This window comes from Lagenorhynchus albirostris, chromosome 4 (assembly GCF_949774975.1).
Source record: "Lagenorhynchus albirostris chromosome 4, mLagAlb1.1, whole genome shotgun sequence".
In the NCBI taxonomy this organism is placed as follows: Eukaryota; Metazoa; Chordata; class Mammalia; order Artiodactyla; family Delphinidae; genus Lagenorhynchus; species Lagenorhynchus albirostris.
Window position 1 is genome coordinate 116,884,333 of NC_083098.1, and position 23,951 is coordinate 116,908,283.

General features: G+C 44.9%; 1 protein-coding gene across 4 annotated transcripts in view; it reads right to left on the minus strand.

Annotated features, from left to right (window-relative positions):
• Positions 1-223: 223 nt before the first annotated feature.
• The window catches only part of LEF1 (lymphoid enhancer binding factor 1), a 117,652-nt gene continuing 93,924 nt past the window's right edge, over positions 224-23,951 (minus strand). For 2 of the 4 annotated variants that reach the window (XM_060147379.1, XM_060147378.1), the window contains 4 exons: positions 22,109-22,216; positions 16,028-16,076; positions 15,327-15,367; positions 224-1,368 (listed from right to left, as the gene is read on the minus strand). In XM_060147379.1, coding sequence (XP_060003362.1) covers positions 15,333-15,367; positions 16,028-16,076; positions 22,109-22,216 — 192 coding nt within the window. In that variant the 3' untranslated portion in view covers positions 224-1,368; positions 15,327-15,332. The remainder of the gene's footprint in view (positions 1,369-15,326; positions 15,368-16,027; positions 16,077-22,108; positions 22,217-23,951) is intronic. The other 2 variants (XM_060147382.1, XM_060147380.1) reach the window with 1 other exon arrangement.

Below are 23,951 nucleotides of genomic sequence, written 5' to 3' on the forward strand. Positions count from 1 at the left end.
TGGAGACGGGGGTGGGGTGGGGGTGGTGGGGGGGGGTGGGCCTGTCCCCGAGGCAGCCTCACGGGCAGCGCCCCCATCATGCGGACACACCAGCTCTGGCCTGGCCTATGGATTTAGGTCACCATTACACAACTGCAGGTTATCAGGAACTCCACTCTTTAAAAAAAAAAAAGACTTGTTTTTAAATGTTTTATTACAAAGCTTTTTTAAAAAAATGCTCAGCACGTTAACTCAAACTGGAATGACAAACGTTAGATGACAGTTTGGGGCAAAGGCTGTGCCTTGCTATTTAAAAAAAAATGGGTACATCAATGCTCATTTTAACAACTGGCTTAAAATTCCACTAATTGGCTAATAAAAACAGATACAAATACAGAACATTTAAAGTAATAACAATTCAAGTGCTGGGCTTTTTACAACAAGGGGGTGAGAAGGAAAGAAATGAAAATTCACTGCAAACTGGTCTGCTGAAAGTATCTGTTAAGGTTTACCATTTAAAAAAAAGAGAAGAGATCATAAGAAAAATAAAATGAAAGAGGACTGCCAACTGCTACCCACAGAGTGGACTGGCTGTTACAGTTTACTTAGCTCTATCGGACACCTTACAAAGACAGGCTACTATTATTACAGGTAATTCACCGAGAAGCCCCTTAGCGGACAAGATATCCCTCAAAAGAAGAGGGCTTCTTTTCATTTCGTTTTTATTTCAAACTCTTCCAGATCTTTCGATTTTACTTAAAAACCTCATCGCTAGCAAAATATACAAGAAGATTAAAACTAAAAAGTGTAAATTAAAAAAATTCAAGTTTAAAAAAAAAAGAAGCAAACAAGATTGATCCTTTTGCACTGTTAAATAAAAGCTTGAGGAAAAGAGAAACAAACATGAAGCCAGAAACAAAGAGGGAACTCTTCCACAAGTTCCCTCCGGGATGCTGACGGCTGTGCTGCGGCCGCTCCCAGGGCTCGGGGCAGGCAAAAGCAGCCAAGTTACTGTCCTTGCCAGGAGGTTACAGGTATGGAGGCGGGATGCTCTGGGAAGTGCACGGCGGAGACGGGGGAGGAAAGCTGCTCAGCTGACCCAGGGCCTGCTAGCATGCTCATGTGCTTTTTTTCTTTTGAAAAACCTTGTATGCTTTTTATTGTGGAACATGGCTCTCGCAGTAGATGAAAGGGGGTTTGGCAGTGATTGTCTTTATGGATCAGCGTCTCTAGCAGTGACCTCAGGGTGAAGTTGGTGTCATTTCTCCTTTGGGGTCGACTGGGCAAGCCGTGGAGACAGTCTGGGTGTTCAACAAGCTTCCATCTCCAGGAGAGGTCCCGGGGTCGCTGCCTTGGCTTTGCACGTGGGGAATGAGCTTCGTTTTCCACCTCAAGAAGGAACAAATAAAGTACTGTGAATGTGAACGTGCCACAGACCTTTACAGATTTTAACCTCTGTTTCATACAGCACATGTCTTAAGATCTCTGCATTTAATTAATCCATGTTGTTGATCTGGTGATGGCTAAAAGAGGTTGCCCTATGGTAGCCCTAAATCCTCAGGCTATGTTAGAGAATAAGTGTACTTTACTGAAATGTTTACCCTGGTTCCATGTATGTGTACATAAATGTACAGGGTTACGATGTGAAATACACATAATACTTTAGATCATGGTTTAAAAAAAAAAATCTGTTGGAAAAACATCAGGAGGGAATGGCCAAACATGAATCGTAATGGCAAGCAATGGCCAAATCAGGGAAGACTTGTCATTCTAAAGTGTTTGGTCTTTTTAGTCCACTGTGGGGAGCCAGTGTAGGATTTTACATGAGACTAAACCACACGCAAGTTAGTCAGTGCCCCTCACACTCCTACAACAAGCCCCCTTGTGACCGGGATGGTCTATGTCCGCTCATATTCAGTCATGAGGTGCATACGCTTCTCCAATCTTCGACTTTTCAATTCTCAAGAGTTTTTTCCTTCCTAACAACCAGGATCTCTAACGTTAGCCTTGGAATGTATACTCAACAAGTATTTAAAGATACTGCTGATAAGAGCATTCAGAAAGGAGAATCCCTACATCCCAGAAGCTTTAATAATCTGAGTTTTAAAAAGTGATTAAAAATAAAATATAACATTGCAACAAGATGAGACAAAGACAAAAGGAAAGTGAAAGCATCTCCAAGGTCAACTCCTTTCTGGAGAGCATCCGCCTCCCCTGCTTCACACCAGCTGCAGGGAAGCACCTACTCTACCTGGGTCTTTGGCACCTCAGACGCATCTCAACTCTTTGTGCTTGCAGTGTCCTTGTTATTAGCAGACATTTCCTTTAAAAAAAATTAATTCTAAAAAGTGGAGTGCATTCCCTTTATGCTTCTTATTTGAGTGGAAAGACATCTTAGAGGAGAAATAAAAGGAAGCTTTGAGATAGTTTAATAATGAAAACTCAACTCAACTCTGGGTAGCCAGTTACAGTCTACACCGCGCTGTTCAGAGAAGATGGATCTGTAGCCCGGGAGCCGTGAGGACGGGCTCTGCCAATGCCTCTAAGGGGCTCAGAGAGTGCGGGGCGCAGAGTGAGCCCTGCCATTAGGGCTCTTACCAGCCACGTGTTAGCATCATCAGAATCACGGCAACCACCACCGCTGCTGTCCCTCAAAATGACTTACCAGAGCTGAGAAGAAACTGTTTACCCGGGTGGCTAGTGAACAAACAAAACAAGCAAAAAGCAAACTGGGAGGAAATCAGCCACAGAATGTTGCCTTCAACAGAATGAGGTCTTCAATGACAGTTTCAATTCCTATTCTCCTGCTTCCCCCATTTAACAGGAAAACCACACTACAGCTTTGTGGTTTTTAAACTTGACGCAGAGTAGAGATGCTTCACACAGGAAGATGGAAGAGCTGCGAAGGGCCCTGGCTTTCCAAGGAGACAGAAGCAGAGCCCGGGCGGCGGTGAAGGCAGCGCCCGCAGACTCCTATCCACACCGTGCTCGGGCTCACCGACTCTCAAAGGCCCGGTCCCGGTTGCTCTTGCTGGTGAGGAATGGCGAGCAGCCCCGGGCTGCTGGAGACCAGTGCTGTGGTTCAGGACAGACTGGCCTCAGCCGCCAGGAGCGCCTGTCTGCTCACGGAGACAAACTGTCCCTCTGCTGGGACCCATGCCCACCCCAGCCTCAGGCTGACTCCGAAGTCAGACGGTCAGCGGCCTGCGTGGCCCTGCGGCGGCCTCCACTCTCCTGCACTGACCACTCATCGAGTCGCCCTCTCTCCTCACGGCACCCAGAGTGCCGCCTCCTCCCGCTTCTTGAGAGCATAACAACGTAATTACTAACCCGATCCTGGCTGGCCAGAGTGGCCATTTATCCCAAGGATGATACACGCTTCCCTGGGAAGAATTTCGACATCTCCTAATAAAGTCAGTGCTTTCTACAGTCTCACGTTTCCCCACTGTTGTGTCATTATCTTAGTATCCTCTTATAAATCCTCCTGAAAAGCTGGTTTCAGAGGTGCTCTGTACAACTGCCAACCAAAAAGCGACTCTTCCCCACCTGGGATGCTCTCCTTATAGTGTAGCTAGTATTTAAATAGGTGCGCAAGGAAACTGCCTATCAAATAAGCCGCCTTATTTGAACCTGGTTGCTCCTTTAGAATATCGGGTCACCAGGGCAGACCAGTCTTACCCCCAGATGGGAGAAATGGGGGTAAAAGGCCTTGCAGTGTTGCTTTACAGACATAAAACAGGTCAAATCAAGATTCTTTTCAAGAAACCACAGGCATGAGGCTCGGGAGACTGGCGACTTCCCACATCTAAGTCTTCACGGGGGGCTGCAGCTGAAGCTGGGCTGGCCAGGCGAGCCCCGCGCAGCCCAGCCCGGCGGTGGAGTCGGTGTAATCAAAGCCGCAATTACTGCGCCCGCTTCAAAGGGAGCTCGGAGCCCCGTCTTACCCGTCAGGCTTGGGCTCCCTCCACCAGCACTCACCACGCATGGGCCATTTGCTGAGTGGGTGTGAAGGAAGCACAGGAAAACACCCTCCCCCCACCGTCTCTCTGAAGCTCCTCTTCTGGACCAGACTCCAATCTGGACAAAATATCCCACTAACCAAATGGAAGCAGGAACCCAAACAGGCGGAGTCGCTTAAGAAGAGCCCAAGCGGTAAAGGGACATCTCAAGATTTCAAGAGGGACCTGCGTCTGGAAGACGACCAGCACTGACCGAGGCATTAGGGCCTTCTAGGCCTTGGCTCAAAAGATGTGATGAGAGGGAGAGGGGAAATTCCTTCTTCTTACGTGCAAACGTAAGCCTCCACTGGGAGCCAAGCGTGGGGTCAGCCCATATCCTTGAGGTCCTGCGGCCCAGCCCCCTTCCCAGGCTGTCCCCACAGCAGGAGGGGCTGCGGAATCAAGCCCATTAGAGGCCGAGGTGGGGGCGGGAGGAGGGGCGACGCGTGACCAGGACCCACCGGCTCAGCTGGAGCCGTGCCTGTAAGCTCACTTCCCCGTCCAGAAATGGTGAGTAACCCGAAAGGAAGCTGGTTGGAGTAAGAGCTCCTCCCTCCCCCTCCCACATGTTACTAGCAAGGAGTGGGAAACTTTCAAGTGTTTTTAGTTATGATGTGAAATTTGAGGGGAGAGTATCAGAGATCAGTCTGTGAGAGATGAAGAGAGGCGGGGGCTTTGCAAAGATCGCCCTCCTCACAGCAGCACACTCCGCCTCACGCCTACTGCCTAAGTTCTTCTGCCCCACCTCGGGGCAATCGGACGCAAGCCTGCCATTTCAGGGCGTGAACTCCCGCGCTGCACAAAGCCGCCTGTGGACGCAGAGAGCAGACTTCCAGAGCAGGAAGCGAGCGCGACAGAGCTGGTCTGGCCCTGCTGTCCTAGAGGGAACTGAGGCATCTGGTTGTCAGCGGCTGGTGTGAGGGGCCCCTAGAGATTCCCCAGGCCTCCTGGTTCCCCATGGGTCACAGGAGCTGGTGAGGAGGAAGGAAGAAGAACAACGTGCGCCGAGCGCTGCTGTGCCAGGCGCTGGGACACGACGTCATGCGATCACGACAGCTCCGCTGACTTCAGCGCGTTTACACACAAGGATCCTGCTGCGGGAGGGGCGAAAGGCCTTGCCTAAGGTCACCCAACCTACAGGTGGCAGGATTAGCTTTTGAGCCCTAAACCTACGTTCTCTCCAGCACACCTCGGGGCTAAATTTTCACTCATTTGCTTCTCCTTGCCTACCTGCCTGCCGTGCCCATCACTAGTCAGCATCACTGCGGAGGTGGAGGTGGTCTCCATCTGGACCACTGCCCACCCCAAGAGGCTATGCTCTGTTTGAAAGCAGGGTGAGAAAACAAAGGGCCTAAGAAAGTAACTTTGAAAATTAAATCTCTAAGATTGAAAGTATAACCTACAAAGGCCACCTTCAGGTCTTTGAAAGTAAGTACTACCCAGTATTTGAGAAAAAGAAGAGATGATAACGCATCGTTAGGAAGGTTAGTGCTGACTCTTTCTGCAGCTGAGCTAGTCCTGAAGTCCCAGCATCAAGCCAGTCAGTCCCCCAGTCGCCAGCCACAGCTCTGACACCAGATGATTCCCAGAACGTGGAGGAGGGAGGGAGGGGTCAGCGAGACAAGGGGTCACTGGCCCTGGGCTTGGATCCAGGTTATACAGACCGAGGCAGGGTCACTGAATCTATGCGGTTCCTTTCTGTGCGGTTATTCAAAGCGTAACTGTGACCAGTGAAAGCAGACTTCTTCGGTAATGCCAAGATGACGCTGAGGCAGGCCTGGAACTATTGATAAATTGCTCGAGGGGGAAATTCTGGTTTCCATCTGCAGCTGATGGTTTCTCTTCCTGATCAGCCCTTGGTGTCTCCCTCCGAGGACGTACACCACCATCGGTTGGCTGGGCCTCCCAGTGTAGGTCTCACCCACTAGACCTTCACCTCCGCTGGGAATACTACCGAAACATTCTCGAGGAAAGTTTTTAATAAGAGACCCTCAAAACCCATTTTAATTCTGTATATTAAAGTGCTTCAGGAGGACAGTAACTATGGAGACCCATCTACCCACCTCCAAATTCTTTATCCAGTTCACCTTTCTCTCTACAAGTTCTCCTGCACTTAAAATGCTAACTTCACCTTCTAAAAATGAGGCAACAGAATGAGCACACACTTCTGTGTGTTTTTCCTTTCCGCCGTCATGTAGTACGAGTCTACGTGTCTAAGTATATGGGGCCTAGGGAGGTGACAATGTGTTGTGGGTTCTGAGCATGAGCTCTGAAGACAGAGCTATCCTGAGCAAGTTACTTGAACATGCCACACCGGTTTCCTCGTCTGTGAAATGGAAATAGTTAAGTCGCTCTACCTCATAACGTGTGTTGAGGGGATGAAAGGAGATAATACACATGACAGGCTTGGTAAGTACCTGGCATCTGAAAGGGCACAATGAATGTTGGTTACTGCAGTGGGTGGAGATTTGAGTTAGAGAGAGACAGAGCCAGGTGTGAACCTGTCCCTGCTGCACACCAGCCACGTACGTGGCCCTGGACAAGTTACTGACGTTTTCTCATCCCTCAAACAGGGCAGAGATCCCTCCCCATACGGGGCTGCCTCAAGGACGGGAATGGAGAGGCTTCTATTAGAGCACCCAGGACAGGATACGTGGTCCAGAAACGTTAGTTCCATTTCTGTTGTTCCGATCTCACACAGCATGTTCGGGGGTAAAAGCAAGATTTATACTACTTACAGAACTTCCGGTGGAAAATTACGACCAATAGAGAATTCTGGAAAATCTCTCATGAAATATTACAAAATATCTTATCAAATAGGACGTCTGCAGAAACACACCGATAGCTGGGAAAAGTAATCCCAAGAGGGCAGCAAAAAATTTGTCATTATATTTACAGAGACTGTATCTAAAAATTTAGAAAACTTCGGGTTAGATTTGACTTAGGACTTAAGCAGAAAAGCGGGCACTACTGTTTGAGGTGCTTTCATTTTTTTTTCTCCTCGTTCTGTCAAATAGAATAGAGTGACTTTGCTAAGGCTCACAGACAGTTCTAGGCAGGATCACCCCACTCCTCTGGATCTGCTGACTGGCAGCTTCAGACCCAAAGGACACAGCTGAGGAAGAGGAAGTGAAAAGGCCTCAGGGCCTCACTGTAGTTATCAAGAAATTCAAGCAAAAAAAAAAAAAAAAAAAAGCATATTTATCCTTCCTAATAAGAGCACCCTCCATGCGCCAACTCAGGCCCCATTTACTTTTAATGTATATATTATTCAAATAAGCTTTGTTTTCTGGTTCCCAAATCTACAAAATGGATCAGAAGGAAAATTACTTTAGAGGAGGGGTACACAGTCCTAGACAGAACAAGAAGACACAATAAATAGAGAAGAGCAGATATTAAAAAAAAAAACCCATTATTTGGGGTCATCTAGAAGGGTCAAATGGCATCAATTCCTTGTTACCATTTACCACATGGTACATTACACTGTAGAATAATGGCATGAGTATTAAGAAATATTTCATTGTCACGTACTCTGGTGAAGAAAGAGGTGCACTCACAAAAGTGAAAATTAAAAATTACATGTTTTGATACTTAAAGAGGTAAACCTAGAGTTCTCTGGGAAACTCCGTTATCCAGAAGGATGATTTCCCTCAAGTATCTGGATGGCTCAGTGAGAAAACATTCTATCAAACTCCATTTGTCCAAAATAATTTTTTTATTCTATGAAGTCTTAGAATAATAGCATGGATCTTACTTTCATAGGGCTTTCACGAACAATACTAGATATTGCGTATCTCGAGAGGGTTGGAATAATGAGCTTCATTCTTCTCTCCGTCTACTATTATTTTTTCATGGCACGTGATCACTCTTGCTAGCCCAGGGTCCAGTTTCCTGTTTGTTTCCCAAGGCAACTTAAACACAGTTCTAGCTCTTCTGACCATTAAAGAAAGAGGGGGAAAGACCTGATGGGAAGGGCACTGTAGCACAACAGAGATTTTAAAAGCTTTCACCGTATGTACGACCCTCTACCAGTCCCTTCACGGATGCACAGTTGCCTAGATGAAATCACCCTGTCTGCTGATCTAACAGGCCCAGCCACCAGCTTATTAGTGAGCTGTGGTGGACGCCTGCTGGGTGGCAGCCTGCCTCCCTCTGGATGACCCCACTGCCAACACAGCCCCGGTGGGAGCGGTGAGCCCCCGACAGCTGTCTTGTACTGTGTGGCCATCTGTCGTGGCCACAGTTGACGGCAGATGGGGGTAGACGTTGGGCCCAAGCTGGGCTAGCCAGGGTCCCTTCTCTGGAATTTGACTTTGTATTGGTTTATTTTTTTGGCCACGCGGCACGTGGGATCTTAGTTCCCCGACCAGGGATCAAAAGCCTGTGTCCCCTGCAGTGGAAGCGCAGCGTCCTAACCACGGGACTGCCAGGGAAGTCCCCCTTCTCTGGAATTTGAGAGTTTTCTCTTTTGGAGACTGGTACTGTAAGACTATGTGAGCTCGAGGGGTTCTGGACACGTGGATCAAAGAACTGAGGAGGCCAATCTGCAGAAGGGGAGGATGTGATTTGGGGGAGGGGCAGATATAAGAGACAGCAGAAGCGTCTGGACAGTTTTCCAAGCCCACCTTCTAGTGCTCTCCTCGGCCTCCGCACGATGCTCCTGCACCCTTAAATAGAGGCGCTCAGCCTCGCGGGGGCTGTTTCTGCTCCTCGTGATGAAAAGGCTCGCGTCACATGAGCGCGCGTAAGGCACTCTGGAGAGTGATTAGAACGTGAAGACCTGCGGTCCACGCACAGCTTGGTCTAGCCACACGGTGCCGTGAGGCAGCCACCTCCGTTTCAGACCGCGTGCCCAAGGCTGCCCTTGCTATCAGTGTCTGCATTTTCCTGCTGAACGGTCTTACTAGGGAGTCCCTAGTAAGAACACTGCAGTCCAGTGTCATTGCTGTGTGAATTCTCTGCAAGTGTTCCGCTAGCTCACGACACGTCTCGCAGGGGTTTGCAGCCAGACGTTAGAGGAGGGGAACGCGGGTAGGCTACCACCCCAGGCAGGGACAGACCTCCGTGTCCTAGGCACAGCACACCTGCGATCCTGACAAGACAAATGACGCGCCTGCGGTCGTTTCCATCAGGATCCAGACGCTTGGCCAACTGGCGGGCGAGGTCCTGCACTGGCTGGGCCACCACTCAGAGGGCGCTCAGGAGGAGCCTGGGGACAGCACTGAGCGGGGTGCAGGCGGCCGTGCTGATCTCCCACCTCCGGATGTGAGGCTCCCTTCCCTTCCCAAGAGCTCCTAACTCTGCTGTATCCTGTGTGGTTAGTGGCAATTCTAGGCTAAGTGCCTGACACACTTAGTGCCTCATCGTGTGACAAAAAGATGAAGGATGGAAAACAGGGCATCGTGTTTTCACTTTCTCACTATCAAAGCCTTAATTTTTACTCTGAGACTTTGGACAAGCCTTACCGTTTCTCTAGCTGCTTCCAACTTTACTACCTTGTAAGCACTTGGCTTTGCTTTCTAAGTAGACATGCCAACCTAGGAACAAATACCCAGAGGCTCACTGATACTTACTTAATGGGGGTGACGACATACGTACTTAGGGAACAGAGTTCAGAGCAAAGATTAGGCAAAAGCATCAAGTTCCCCAGGGTGAGCTTCAAAAACTACACGAAATAAATGTTTTTCTCAAGGAGACCGCTGAAAATATTTAGACCTCTCCCCGACTCTTAGGAGGACAGGGCTAAGTCCCGAGCTTCAGACAACGCTCCTAGAAGACCTTCAGGGTCACAGTCCTCTCGCTAGTCCTGCACATGACTCCAGTCTATAATGGAAAGCTAGAGACATTTTTTTTTTTTTTCTTTGCGGTACGGGGGCCTCTCACTGTTGTGGCCTCTCCCGCTGTGGAGCACAGGCTCCGGACGCGCAGGCTCAGCGGCCATGGCTCACAGGCCCAGCCGCTCCGCGGCATGTGGGATCTTCCCGGACTGGGGCACGAACCCATGTCCCCTGCATCGGCTGGCGGACTCTCAACCACTGCGCCACCAGGGAAGCCCTAGAGACAATTTTTTTAAAGATGTAAATCCAAGCACTGCACAATTAACTGTTGCATTCTATACTGTACTAGAAATTACTTCTCCCACACACCTCTTGGTGCCAGGGAAATAAAGGCGAATGTTTTTATTTAGTAAAAAATATATACTAATTTCTCAGTTCAGCAAGTATACAAGCTGAAGATTATGCCAAGGCTAAAATCATAGTGTACAGAAGTATGTCTGTATGTGAGTGCCCGTATGTATCTCTGGGTGCGTTTAACCAGAGATTTTTTGCTTTTTAAAAAAAGATAGCTTGTTTCTACTTTTAAACTAGACCTTTGACGTTATATAATCAAATGAAATACACTGAAATATCATAAGAATATCTTTTCAATCTATATAACTTTAAGATAGTGGACTTTTTATGTTTTGCTAAAGTAAATATTAGTAAACCAACCTGTAAAGTTAAGTTTTTAAGTTAGTAAACTCAGAATGATAATTCTCTCCAGCTTTTCAAAAATTCTAATTCTCTGCTTCTTTAATTCTTTATGAATCTTGATTAAGTTAGGAAGAAAGGGAAGTTCAGTATTTGATGATAATCTCTGACTTCTGACAAACTCCTGACGTTACATATTCCAAATGAAACGTGCACCAAAATACTGGAAACTCAAAGAAAGCAACTCGATCATCGTTCTATCAAACTCAAGAATTCCCCCATGACTGGGCACGCAAGTGTTACCTACTGCAGGAGGCCTTCCTTGAGCTCGCTCTGATTTCCGTCACCTTTGTTTTTACACACTGCACTGTATGCACTTCCTTGGTAGCATAAAACATATTATTTTATAATTATCCATTTGTACGTCTGCATCCTCTTAAACGGGGAGTGCCTCTGGTAACGGACAGGGTCCATTTGGCAAGTAACCCCACTGCCTAGAGCAGTTCCTGCTTGTAGGAGCAGGCCTCACTGGATGTTGGCAGAATGAATAAACAAACAATTGGCATTTTATGATACTGGCCTGCACAGGAGAACGTGTGTAAGTCTCACTGCCTGAGGCCCTGGGCTCCCAGCTCCCACAAGCGGCAGGTTAGTTAAAAAAGCTAAGGATGAATCTGGATTTCCTGAATGATCCCACAGCTTGGGGATCACCTCCAACTTGGAGGAATGTCTTTTAAGGATCCCGTTTCCAGTAATCCTAAAGTCTGCTGCAAGGTGTTGAGACTGGGTTAATGCTCATTTTTTTGTTTCAACTTGATTTCACCAGAGTGAATATTCTTATAGAATACACAAAAGTAGAAACTCACAGGGAGATGGGGACACAGCTGGGTGTATGAAGCAACTGCAATGGCATTTCCCACCATTGGGAAATGAGAACGTATTATGTGAAACTCATGTCTTTCAAGGCACAGAAACAAGTTTTCAGAGGGCTTTTGTGTTCACAGAGGAGTCTTTTCCTGATGGGTGGGGTCTTTTCCTTATAGTCCGCTGTCCCACTCTAGTTCAGGGTACTGAGAGTTCCCTAGCATTTGAGCTACACCATGGATTGTCTAAGCTCAGTGATCTAATAGGAATTTCCTTTAAGGGCAGCAGGATAATGTTAAGTTTCGCTGTGCAGAAAGAAACCCTCTCAAAAGTCTCTTCACGTTGGAGTCAACGGTGTCCTCCCTGTCTGGGCACTGCGCTCTGTTAGCTTTACCTTCCTGCAGGGAGGGCCGTGACTTTAGAACTTCCCTTCAGAACTGAAAGCAAGTCCTGCGAGCTTTCACAGACACTATGTGCAGGAGCAAGTCTAATCAAACATTTCATCTGTCTTCGGCTTTTTTATAAGGTGGAGCCAGCACTGGCGGGACTGAAGTCTGGCAAACAAGGAGCCACGTGACGGCATCCGTGGAGAAGCAAAGCCCCAGACTAGAGGCAGTGCTTCTGGGCACTCATCCTGTGGAGGGGGAGGGGAGGCAGGAAGTGATCTATACAGGAATTGAAGAGCAAGCACATCGTGGACAAGTCGTTTTCAAGATCATACAGGTGCCTTATAGTTATACAGAGCCACTCAGACCTAGAATGAGGACGACAAATTAGTAAACAAAAAAGAGACCCGAGTCCCTTTACTAACACTGGGAGGCAGTGCAGCCCGCGGGAGCACAAAGCAGACCAGGACGTTGGGACCTGATGCGGCCGGGAGCGTAGAGGCCAGCAAAGCGCCCCTTTCACTTGTGCGTAGGAACCAGTCTCCAGCTTAAACCTACTGCCCCGGGCCATACAGCACAGGGAGGGCTAATGTGAGAGCCCAGTGTGGCCTCACTCCTAGTCTGGTCTAAGCTCTTTCTACAACAGGGTGCTCTGTTGGCCTGGTCTTTCATTTAGAACAATACACACAATACCCTCCAGGGAAAACAGCTGGTTATTAGTGAGTGTCACTTCTCAGAAGGGCCTTTCATGATCTTCAAGCCAAAGCCGACCCTCAAGTCACTCCCTGTCTTATTTTTATTATAGCACTTACACTTTCCTGTTTGCTTTAAATCAGCTGCTCTCCCCGAGATGTAAGCAGTACAGAGCGGGGACCTTCTGAGCCTTGTTCGATACTGTATTTCCAGTATTATGGAGCTAACTGGCATTTATAAAGTGCTCAAAAAATGCGGAATAATGACTAAACAAGTCAACTACTATGCAGATAGAAGTTTCTGAATTCCTAAAACAAAGAAGGGGATGGGGAAACAGTAGGGATAGTATCATTCCTAATTTGCGGAAATCTTCATGAATGCAAATCTGACCTTCTCTCTGCTTAGTAATTCTTATCAGATGACTGCCAGTGCCGCTCTCTACAACAGGATAGTGGGGAGGACAGAACTTCAAAGGCTGCATGACTGATCCAGCAACGAGAGGGGAGAGGAACACTGGGGACTCTGATTAAGTGCAGCCCAGCCGACGGGAGCCTCACTGGTCGCTGGTGAAAATATTTTTCTTGGGGGGAGGGGGGGAGACTTTGTTGTGTTTTTCTGGGACAGGGCAGAGGGGACACCCCTTGACCTTTAGAAACACAAGTTAAGTGACAAGAAAACACCATGATCACTGTAACATTGTTTTAAAAAGAGATATTTGGGACACATTCTAGGACAAAAATGCATTCAGCCTAATCGTCTAGTTTAAAATACTACATAAGGTTAATCATTAAGGATGCAAAACTAAATATCAAAGTATGAAGCAGAGAAATACATTTCTGCATGATTTTTAATAGAAATAGCATTAAAGATTTTGGTGCAAACAGAGGACACAGTAAAATCAGCGAATGTTGGTCCTTAGCACGGTATGCTTATCAGGGTTTTCTGTTTCGAGGCAGAGCATAAAAAGGGCTGCTGTCCATACCTAAGTGTTTGTTTAGTCATTAAAAGGACAATATTCTTCTAAAAAAATGCAAAGAAGAAGTACAAGAGCCTGTGCTTGCTACTAAAATTACTTCTGAACTATGATGCCATGAGCACCTGGGGGCAGAGCCTGTGCTCCTATAACCAAGCTGGGGGGCCAGCTCAGAAGAGGTCCTCAATTAATAGCCGTTAAGTTGAATTAAATATGAACATCATCTGTGATATTATTTTTCTGATACCTTGTTTGGTCACCTGTATGAAGGGCTGATCTTCTTTTCAGCTGGAGAAAAGCCTACCACTCAGCGCTAGTTTAGAAGACTTTTGATATCATAAAACAATGATGACATTTTGAAGAACCTGGGGAACGTGAATAAACATGAGGAAAGTTTCACAGAGGAGAAGGCAGCTGCATTAGGTCTTTGGGGTGGCGTCTAGGGAGGGAGGGAGGCCACATACGATAAACAAAGAACCCTAGCGGGCGGCGGTTACTGTTCCCATTTTACAGCGGAGGAAAATGAAGATTAAAAAGCTCACGCAGATTGCCGGGGCAAACAGCTGATGTGAAATTCATACCTATTTGGTACCCAAATCTCTGCAGATTCCCCTGGGAAAGTCCGCTGAAATTTGAGCACCAAAATTAAGTTCTGAAAGATTAAGCGGTCATCTGGTTCTAGTCAAGAATGAAGTGACCCGCAGGCGAATGCTCTTCTCCTAAGAAACACCACCCTCAGGCAGAGGAAACGGGCTTTCCAAGCACAGGGACAGCCCGTGCAGCGGCCTCCACCTGTCTCAGGGACGGCAAATAATTTTGTTTGGACTGAGCCCAAGACGCATGGTTGGAGGTGAGGCGGGTCAGAGAGTGGAACCCCCCAGGACAGGGGAGACGCAGATCCACCCTGACGTGGTCTGCACTGCGTCCCTCAGACAGTGGGGAGCACTGAGCGTTTTTAAGTCGGGAAGTGACACAATCCGTTTGTGTTTCAGCAGATCCCTCTGGGAGCAACACAGAGGATGAACTGGCAGAAAGGAAGTCTGGAAGCAGGAAAATTATCCAAAGGCTTATTACAATAATCCAGATGGGAAGTCTGAGCACCTGATCCGGGGCTGTGAAACTGCTGAGTGTGAGAGGAAAGACTCGAGACAGACCCAAACGATAGAGCTGACGGGACTGGGATGTGGGTTCCTAGAGAGAACAGAATCAAAGGGAGCGCCTCTGAGAAGAACTTTCACAGTGTAGACACACCGTGAACTCAAAGCCTAGCAAAGACTGAGGCAATTTACAAAGCCAGGTTCCCGCCAGGGATGGTGGTCAAGTGGTCAAAAGTCAAATAACTGCAATAAAAAGAAATGAGATAAATATCACCTATAAAGATGAGAGTGAGATCTAGCAATGGTTACCAATAAAGAACTTGATAGAATACAGTTAGTAAGTCCCCATGCCACATTTTTAAATAACAGATAAAACGAAGCATCCCTCTCTTTCTCACTGGAAACAAATACATTACTTTTTAAGCCTCTGTATATCATCTCAACTGAGAAAAAGTCTCTATACCACAAAACCTTCCAGGTCCTGGGCCAGCCTGAGCTCCTCCAACACAGCCCTGGGTTTGCAGAGTAAGATGGCATTTTGCCGGGTTTCGTTACTTGTTTGTTTCTGAAGCAGGCAGATTTGCCACTGGTCAGTAAGGAATGGCTGACAAGAGTTAGGGGAAAGAGAACAGAGAAAGATTAAAGGGGCAAAAAGGGGAAGAAGAGAAGAGAGAGACACATACTATATTGCAAATCCACAGCCGGTATAAAAACCATCAGATGTTTTAAAGCACTGATTTGATTTTGGTGGCCTTTCCTCTCTAAAGGAGCAATGCTGAATGGCATCAGTACAAGCAAGAAGATTCACAAGCAAGTGCCTCTGTTTATAACTAATGTCAGCAGTAGGACCAGAGAGTCGTTCTTACCATGTTTCAGATGTAGGCAGCTGTCATTCTTGGACCTGTACCTGCAGAAAATTGTGTCTTTAACAAATTTTTATTGAAGAGGTTTTTGTACATTCCAAATACGTAGTAGCTACAATATAATGTGGACCTGTTTGCTTTATTTTTTATGGTTCTTATACCAGCCAGTCTTATTTGTGCCGTACAAGTAGAGGCCTTATCTTTTATGAAAGAAAAGGGGAAATAAACTGGACCTCACTGATGGATGCCTTGAATTAACGTACACGAAAGATAAACCCTATCATCATGTTTTATATTTTTAAATAACCCCAAACCATAGAAAGGATTCTCAAGGGGATATAAGGTAGCATATCAGAGAGTCATCATAAAAAACTGTATTGTAAGGAGTTTTGCAAATAGAAGAACAGAAGTGTTAGAGAACACAGACAACAAAAGCAAAAACAAAACCTTAAAAACAACCACAGTTAGCAACCAGGAATCCAGGTGACAGGGTTTGCAAGAGCTTTTTAGGTGTACCTTCACATAGTCACATTTAAAAGAAAGGTCTTTCAAACATTTTGAAAGAATCTCAGGAAGAAAAGCAGAGTTCAAGAATCATATGTTATAGCTGAAGAAGAAAGCAGCGTGTAGAAAGATGCAGACTGGTCTTTAAAAGGTGCTTGTCAGAAGCACGAGAATTGGCTGGAAAGTCACATGGTGCCTACCTGATGTAGATTCCTGTAGTTTCTCTCTCTTCCTCTTCTTTTTCTTACCCTGGAAGAAGACAGGCACATGTTCATGTTATAGACTGTACTGTGAACACACGGATGAACGTGATACAAAAGGACCAGCAGGTGGTCAACCAAGAGATCAAGAGGCCTCATTTTCTCTCTCTCTTTACCATCTGTGCCTAGAAACAGGGCAAGAGAAAGAAATTCTTATCTGTGACCTCTGTCTCTATAGCTTCGCATTTAATGTCATCAGTACGGTACTGACGTAAGCAGTGGTCATACACACACACACACAGAGGATGATGATGTCCTAGGGCAGTGGCCACAGACCCCTCCGCCCCCCGCCCACCTTCAAGGAAAGCCCGCTTAATAAGGAGACCCTCCTTTTACTGCAAAGCACCACACTTAGGACCCACTTCTGGTAGTGTCGATGACAAATCTTCCTCACTGTGAATTCCACCATCTAATTAAAAATCCACAGTGTTAACTGAGGCCCCCTCAGCTCCATGGCACAGACAAGATGTAACTGAAGACAGTAGTAGAAGGGTAAGATAGAACCTGAGAAAACTTAGAAGGTAATTTTAAAGACTGATTTATGGCAGTTAAGGACCCTGCTTCCTAAAACAAACACAATAACGTGAATATGCTTGCCATTTAAAATACATTTCAAAATCATCTTAATCACAAATTTATAATTTTAGGTCCCTCTGATAGTAGTTTAATTTTCTATTTTTCTTCATAATTACTTTCCCCTCAAAAAATAATTGTAATAGGGCATAGACACGGCATATATTTGATTTCTATGAATAGTAAATGACCAACCTAGATTAGGATGGTCTTTTCAAATAAGTGTCATAGGACACATATCACATCCAGTATCTCTATCTTATGTCTGCTGTAATAATCACATTCACAAAAAATAAAACCATAAGATTATATTGAGTATATTGTGTGAATATATGAAAGTCTCTACTTTTATGCACCTCAAGATAGTTTTTCTTCATGTCACATGACCTGACCACTGAGGCTTTATATCTTTGGAAAGCTGACTGAAACTATCCTCACAAACACTAAGGCGAACAACAGATATTAGTGACCTGGGGAAATGGCGTATCAAAAATAATGGAGTCTTCTTTCAGAAGATTAAGGTGCTCCAGGAGGAGGGGCATCTGCTATCTCCCTTTCAAATGCAACGACTATGGTTTCCAGAAGGTGCAATAAGGTCGTTTCCTGTGTCTGGAGCCTTCTTCCTCACCGTCTCCTAGCTCCCATTTGCCCTTTAAGACTCACCTCAGGTGTCATCTTGTCCAGGACCCTTCTCTCCCCCCACCGCCCCCCGACGTCAGCCCCAGGCAGAGCTCACCACCATAACGTAACTCCGCACAGGTGTCATAATGGGCTGTGGCCCTGGACCCCTCAGCCACATGGCTATCGGCTCACACGAGCACCGCCCGAGTCTCAGCACATCTCTGCCACCCAGCACATGCCTAGCACGTGCCTAGAACATGCGACCGTGCCCTGACATGTCGGACTGATGTTGCTTTGTGAAATAACCTGTACTATATCCTAGGTATACATCAGTGCTTCAGAGAACTTACATTTATGGTACACAAAAGGACCTAAGGAGTTTGAATGTATTCATGTCAGCTTAACACAAAAAATTCATGTGTAGTAAACACATATAAAATTTTCATTAAAATCATATATAGTACTTGGGTTTTAAGCACCACATTTAAAAGCTCTAATAATATAAATAATACACCTAAGAAAATATGTGCACTGATTTATGAAAACCAGTTATAAAAAATGAAAGTTATAAAAACAAACTGAAGTTATAAAATCTACAATGCCATAGAATAGGACAACTTGATATTAAATCATTGAGATATATATTTAATATGATTGCAGTGAGCATCAGGATATCATTCTGACAATGAAATGCTAAGATATAGGGCATGCATCTTATTTAGACTGTACTCCTGTACTCTTATTTTAAGAATACTGTAATATCTTTAGCTAAAGTGATACCACGTGACTGACTTCTGTTTGCCTTAGTAATTAATAGGCTTATTTTGACTGTTATAAACATTTTAAGTAACAAAGCTGGGCTTCCCCTTCATTCAAAGAGATCCTAAAATCAAGTTACGCAAACAATTTCCTTTAAAAGTTGCGCAGAGGAAAATCTTTAAAGGTAAATTCACATAACACCGGTTTTCTTTAAAACTACTCTCTTCCCGTCTCTCCACATGGAGAAAAGGGGAGAGAGCAAGAGGGAGAGAACGTGTGTTTCTTTTATCTCTTTTTAAAAGTGGAAACTCACTCCTTAAGGATCAGAAACAGAAACTTCACTCAAAGACATGATATCATTCATATATGTGGAATCTAAAATACAACACACATAAATTAGGAGTTTGGGATTAACAATATACACACTACTCATATATAAAATAGATAAGCAACAAGGACCTACTGTATAGCACAAGGAACTCTACTCAGTACTGTGCAATAACCTATATGGGAAAAGAATCTGAAAAAGAATAGATATATGTATATGCATAAGTGAATCACTTTGCTGTACACCTGAAACTAACACAACATTGTAAATCAACTATACTCCAATATAAAACAAAAATGAATAAATAAATAAAAAGAAGGGTGAGTTTGAAAAAATACAACACAAATGAACATATATCTATGAAACGGAAACAGACTCACAGACGTAGACAACAGACTTTTGGTTGCCAAGGGGGAGGGGGCGATGGGGAAGGGATGGACTGGGAGTTTGGGATGAGCAGATACAAACTATTATATATAGGATGGATAGACAACAAGGTCCTACTGTATAGCACAGGGAACCATATTCAGTATCCTGTGATAAACCGTAATGGAAAAGAATATGAAAAATAATATATATATATGTATAACTGAATCACTTTGCTGTACAGCAGAAATTAACACTGTAAGTCAACTATACTTCAAAAAAAAAAAAAAAAGAGAGACAGTCAACACACAACACTAAATCTATGCAAAGTCACAGCACAGCAAAGCTCTCCCAGAGGTCAATGAAGGAAGGCCACTCTTCCCCGTAAGGCCAACCACATCCAAAAGAGATCCAGGATGGGGTTAGAGGAGGACACTTCTGAAACCCTTTAGGTGGGGGACTGATCTTCCCACTTAAAGGGCATCACGAAGGCTCTATCCAGAAAATACTAATTACGGCCCAGAGGATGGAAGCCCAGTTCAGGGAGAAAAGTCTTCAACTAAAGCAGACTTCCTAAAAAGGTCCCGGAAGACTGAGCTGGTCCACCTGGAGGAGGAGAGAAATGGCATAGACTGTGAAGTCTGGGGGACCTGGGTGTCCCCTGTAGCTTAGCCACTACATGGCCCTGGACCAATTGCCTAACCTCCTGACAATTTAACTTCCCTCATCTGTAAAATACAATAATACTGTTGATGCCACAGGATTATTAGAAGGACTAGAAAATAACACAAAAAGCATTTAAGACAGTTCTTGACCATTGGCATATAGTATTGCGCTGGCCAAAAAGTTCATTAGGGTTTTTCCATAGCATCTTACAGTACAACCCAAACGAACTTTTTGGCCAACCCAAGTAGTTATTTAAAACAATCAAGACAACAGTTCAGGAGAGATGATGAAGCTGCTGCTCCCAAGTCACGAAAGGAGGACTCTTACTTCCTGTGTCATAGTTGTATCCAATGTTCAAGCTCCAAACCCTGACCAGTAGTGACTTGGCCACACACTGGCCACACACTGATTTACATATTGATTCATGGCTTCACCCTCGCCCTATTTTTTTAATTAATTAATTTATTTATTTAACATCTTTATTGGAGCATAATTGCTTTACAATGGTGTGTTTCTGCTGTATAACAAAGTGAATCAGCTATATGCATACATATATCCCCATATCCCCTCCCTCTTGCATCTCCCTCCTGCCCTCCCAATCCCACCCTCTAGGTGGTCACACAGCACCGAGCTGATCTCCCTGTGCTATGCGGCTGCTTCCCACTAGCTATCTATTTTACGTTTGGTAGTGTACATATGTCCCTGCCACTCTCTCACTTCGTCCCAGCTTACCCTTCCCCCTCCCCGTGTCCTCAAGTCCATTCTCTACATTTGTGTCTTTATTCCTGTCCTGCCCCTAGGTTCTTCAGAACCATTTTTTTTTTTAGGTTCCATATATACGTGTTAGCATACGGTATTTGTTTTTCTCTTTCTGACTTACTTCACTCTGTGTGACAGTCTCTAGGTCCATCCACCTCACTACAAATAACTCAATTTCGTTTCTTTTTATGGCGAGTAATATTCCATTGTATACATGTACCACATCTTCTTTATCCATTCATCTGTCCATGGACACTTAGGTTGCTTCCATCTCCTGGCTATTGTAAATAGAGCTGTAATGAACATTTTGGTACATGACTCTTTTTGAATGATGGTTTTCTCAGGGTATATGCCCAGTAGTGGGATTGCTGGGTCGTATGGTAGCTCTGTTTCTAGTTTTTTAAGGAACCTCCATACTGTTCTCCATAGTGCCTCGCCCTTCTAAAAAAGGACAATTCCATTTAATGTGAAGTCTGTCCTAGCGGGCACTCTGAATGCTCGTCTCACAAGAAACATGAAAATGATCTTCAAATTTTTAAATTAAGAGCTTAAGTAATCAAAATCATTCCCCTCTATAAAATATGATACAACTAATATCACTTATAACAGTCTTTCTCAGTAGTTTTTGCTGTATCAAGACTACATGAGTAAGGTATTCAAACTCTGAAGTAATAAAATAATTGGCAATATAAATGAGGTATTTATAAATGAGGTATTCCCAATGAAATTAGTACAGCTTAAAAATATAATACCTACTCCATCTGAATAAAATATATAATAGGCATCAGGGTACGTTAATATGAAACGAACAAAAAAATGTTTTTTTTACCCGGTTTTAATTAGTCTGTGCAAAACAGTCACTGGAATATATTGTTTGTAAGAATCCATTTTGGAAAGAAATCTGACAATATATATCAAGAGGCTTTAAAATATTTATAATCTGTACTCAGCAATTTCACTAGTGCTTCACTACAATTTCACTACCGTGAGTCTATCCTGTAGAAATAAGTCCTAAAAACTGTTACGCACAATCCACTGCAGGATAATTTCCAATTATTAACAAAAGAATAGCCAATGTCTAAAAAGCAGGGAAAAAATGGTTAAGTAAATTGTGACATTCACTCAGTGAAATACTGTATACCTGTTAAAAGTGATATACAGAAACGCTATGCCGTAACAGAAAAACGCTTATTATAGATAAGAGCAAGCAGCATGATACAAAGGCATATGTAATACACAGCCACCCACCCACACATATCCAAGTAAAAGGTAAAAAGCTACGCACAACACACCGCTGTACAAAGCAATTATACTCCAATAAAGATGTTAAAAAAAAAAAAGATATGCACAGAAAAAATACTGGAAGGTAGTGTAACTAGTTATTACTAATGCTGCCTTCACATGATGAGATTATATGCTTTAAAAAAAATCTTTTTCAGGCTTCCCTGGTGGCACAGTGGTTGAGAGTCCGCCTGCCGATGCAGGGGACATGGGTTCGTGCCCTGGTCCGGGAAGATCCCACATGCCGCGGAGCGGCTGGGCCCGTGAGCCATGGCCGCTGAGCCTGCGCGTCCGGAGCCTGTGCTCCGCAACGGGAGCGGCCACAACAGTAAGAGGCCCGAGTACCACAAAAAAACAAAACAAAACAAAACAAAACAAAAACAAAACAAAACAAAATCTTTTTCACCAACATTTAAATAATAAGGTTTTCTTCGATTTAAAAAATTTTACTTAAAAATTTCATTAGCATATAGCCAAAAAAAAGCGACAGCACAAAGCTTTCAGACTGGAATATATCCATGAAATCTTTATTATAAAGTTCATTAACTTTCAAAAATAGAGAACGGTGCCAGCATTAGATACACTCTACAACACATTTCCTTCACGAGAGCAACACAGAGGGAGAACGAGTGAGAGGAGAGAGCCGTTGGTGTGCATAAAGTGCTTACATAATTGTCTCTTGCAGACCAGCCTGGATAGAGCTGCATATGTAGCTGTCTTTCCTTCCGCGCTAATTCATAATATTTAGCCTGCTCTTCACGAGAGAGGGCATGCCACTGAAAAAGAAGGGGGAAGGGGGAAAAAATCAAGTGAAAGCAAAACAGCGACAGTATTGTATGTTTCATATTTCAGACACTGAAGAAAGAAAACATTAAGCATTTAAACTTCGATTTATTTTTAAATGGCAGAAGACCACGTGTCGCAGAAATCCACCTAGAGTTCGGTGGCTGGAGTGAGACTCAAACTTTGATTTCTCTATTCTGTTCTCACGTTACATGAAACCTGTCAAAGCATCCAAAGTGAAATGGCCTGTCACCCAGCCTTTCTCTTCTCCAATACAAATTAAAGATAACATTCACTGGTGAACCTCAACACCCACCTTAGCCCTTTTTCATAGTTTGCAGCACATTCTGACATCTGAGCCCAAGCACCATTTATTTATGCAAAATGAAGTAATTTCCACAGATATATCCTCACCTCCCATGCACTCTCCCACTCTGTCATGTGAGGAATCTGAAACCTTCATCATATGATCCTGTCCATAAAGCAAGACATCAAAAGTCAGTCTGTCTCAGTCTCTTCACCCTCCCCTCACACTTATTTAAACACTAATTGTCCACAGGGAGAATACAGATAACGCTGTGTAATCAAACATGCACACTTTATGGCTGTGTTTTTTAGCTTCCTTCGGATGGAAAACAAGGAACCTGACTAAGTTTATTTTGCCATCTAGACTTTGAGACCGTAGGATCTAATCTGGGGAACGTAGCAGCTGACACCCTGCAAATTTTCCACTTCCCTTTAGGTAACATATATTTATTTATCATACAGAGCAGAAGAGTTTATGCAGGCAAGGTGCTGTTTGGGATTTTTAGCAGCCTGTACCGGCACTTTGTGTGTGTTTGCACACAACTTACCCCAGGCCCCCAGGGAGCAGTTTCCAAGTTGGTCCCCCTACTTCCCAAATGCCAGGACCTGTTGCCAGAACATCCCAGGAGAACTGGCTGCACTTTGGGGAACCCACTGGCTGGAGGTGACGGCACAGAGGCGGTGGACCCGACGCCACACCACTGCGCAGCTACATACACGTGCACATGCACGCGCACACGCTCTGCGTGAGCCTGGCTCCCAGTCCAGGGCTCCCAGCTCTAGGGTGTGTCGCTTCCCATTTTGCTAACTTCCCCTTAAAGGCTGGGCGATTCTTTCTCATTCACCTCTACCCTGCATATTGATTTTAATTACCCTGTTCTTGTTTTTTTAAATGATAAGACAAAAAGAAAAGAAAGGTGTGACTGGATTGGGGGAAGGAGGAGTGAGGGAGAGAGGCTGGTGAGCAAGAAAAGGCTGCCCTCCAGGACAGCGATCCAGTGGTTAGGATGCAGCCCCCAGAGCATGGCAGGGATGCTCTCCTCAAGAAAACGAACACCTGCTGCTCTTGCCTGTCAGAAGAACAAGAACCTGATCTCAAGGAGAGCACTAAAGCACCTTCGGCCTCCTTCCATCCTCCTGTCCAGAGGCTGTGGGGCTTACAGGCAAGGCAACCAATTCCATTTCCTTTGAAAAGCCCCTTGAAGGCCAGGGCCTCTGTGCTGGATAGAGCAGATGATTTCATTTTTCATTGCTTTATACGTGCGGAGTGTAAAGGTAAGATGCAAGGCCCACAGCGGGACTCGGCCTGAGTCTGAAGGCAAATCAGGTAACATGCTTTTCTTTTTAAAAAAAAAAGGGCGGAGGGGGGAGAGGAGATGGGGAGGTGGCAGGAAACAACAACAACAACAACAAAAAACCCCA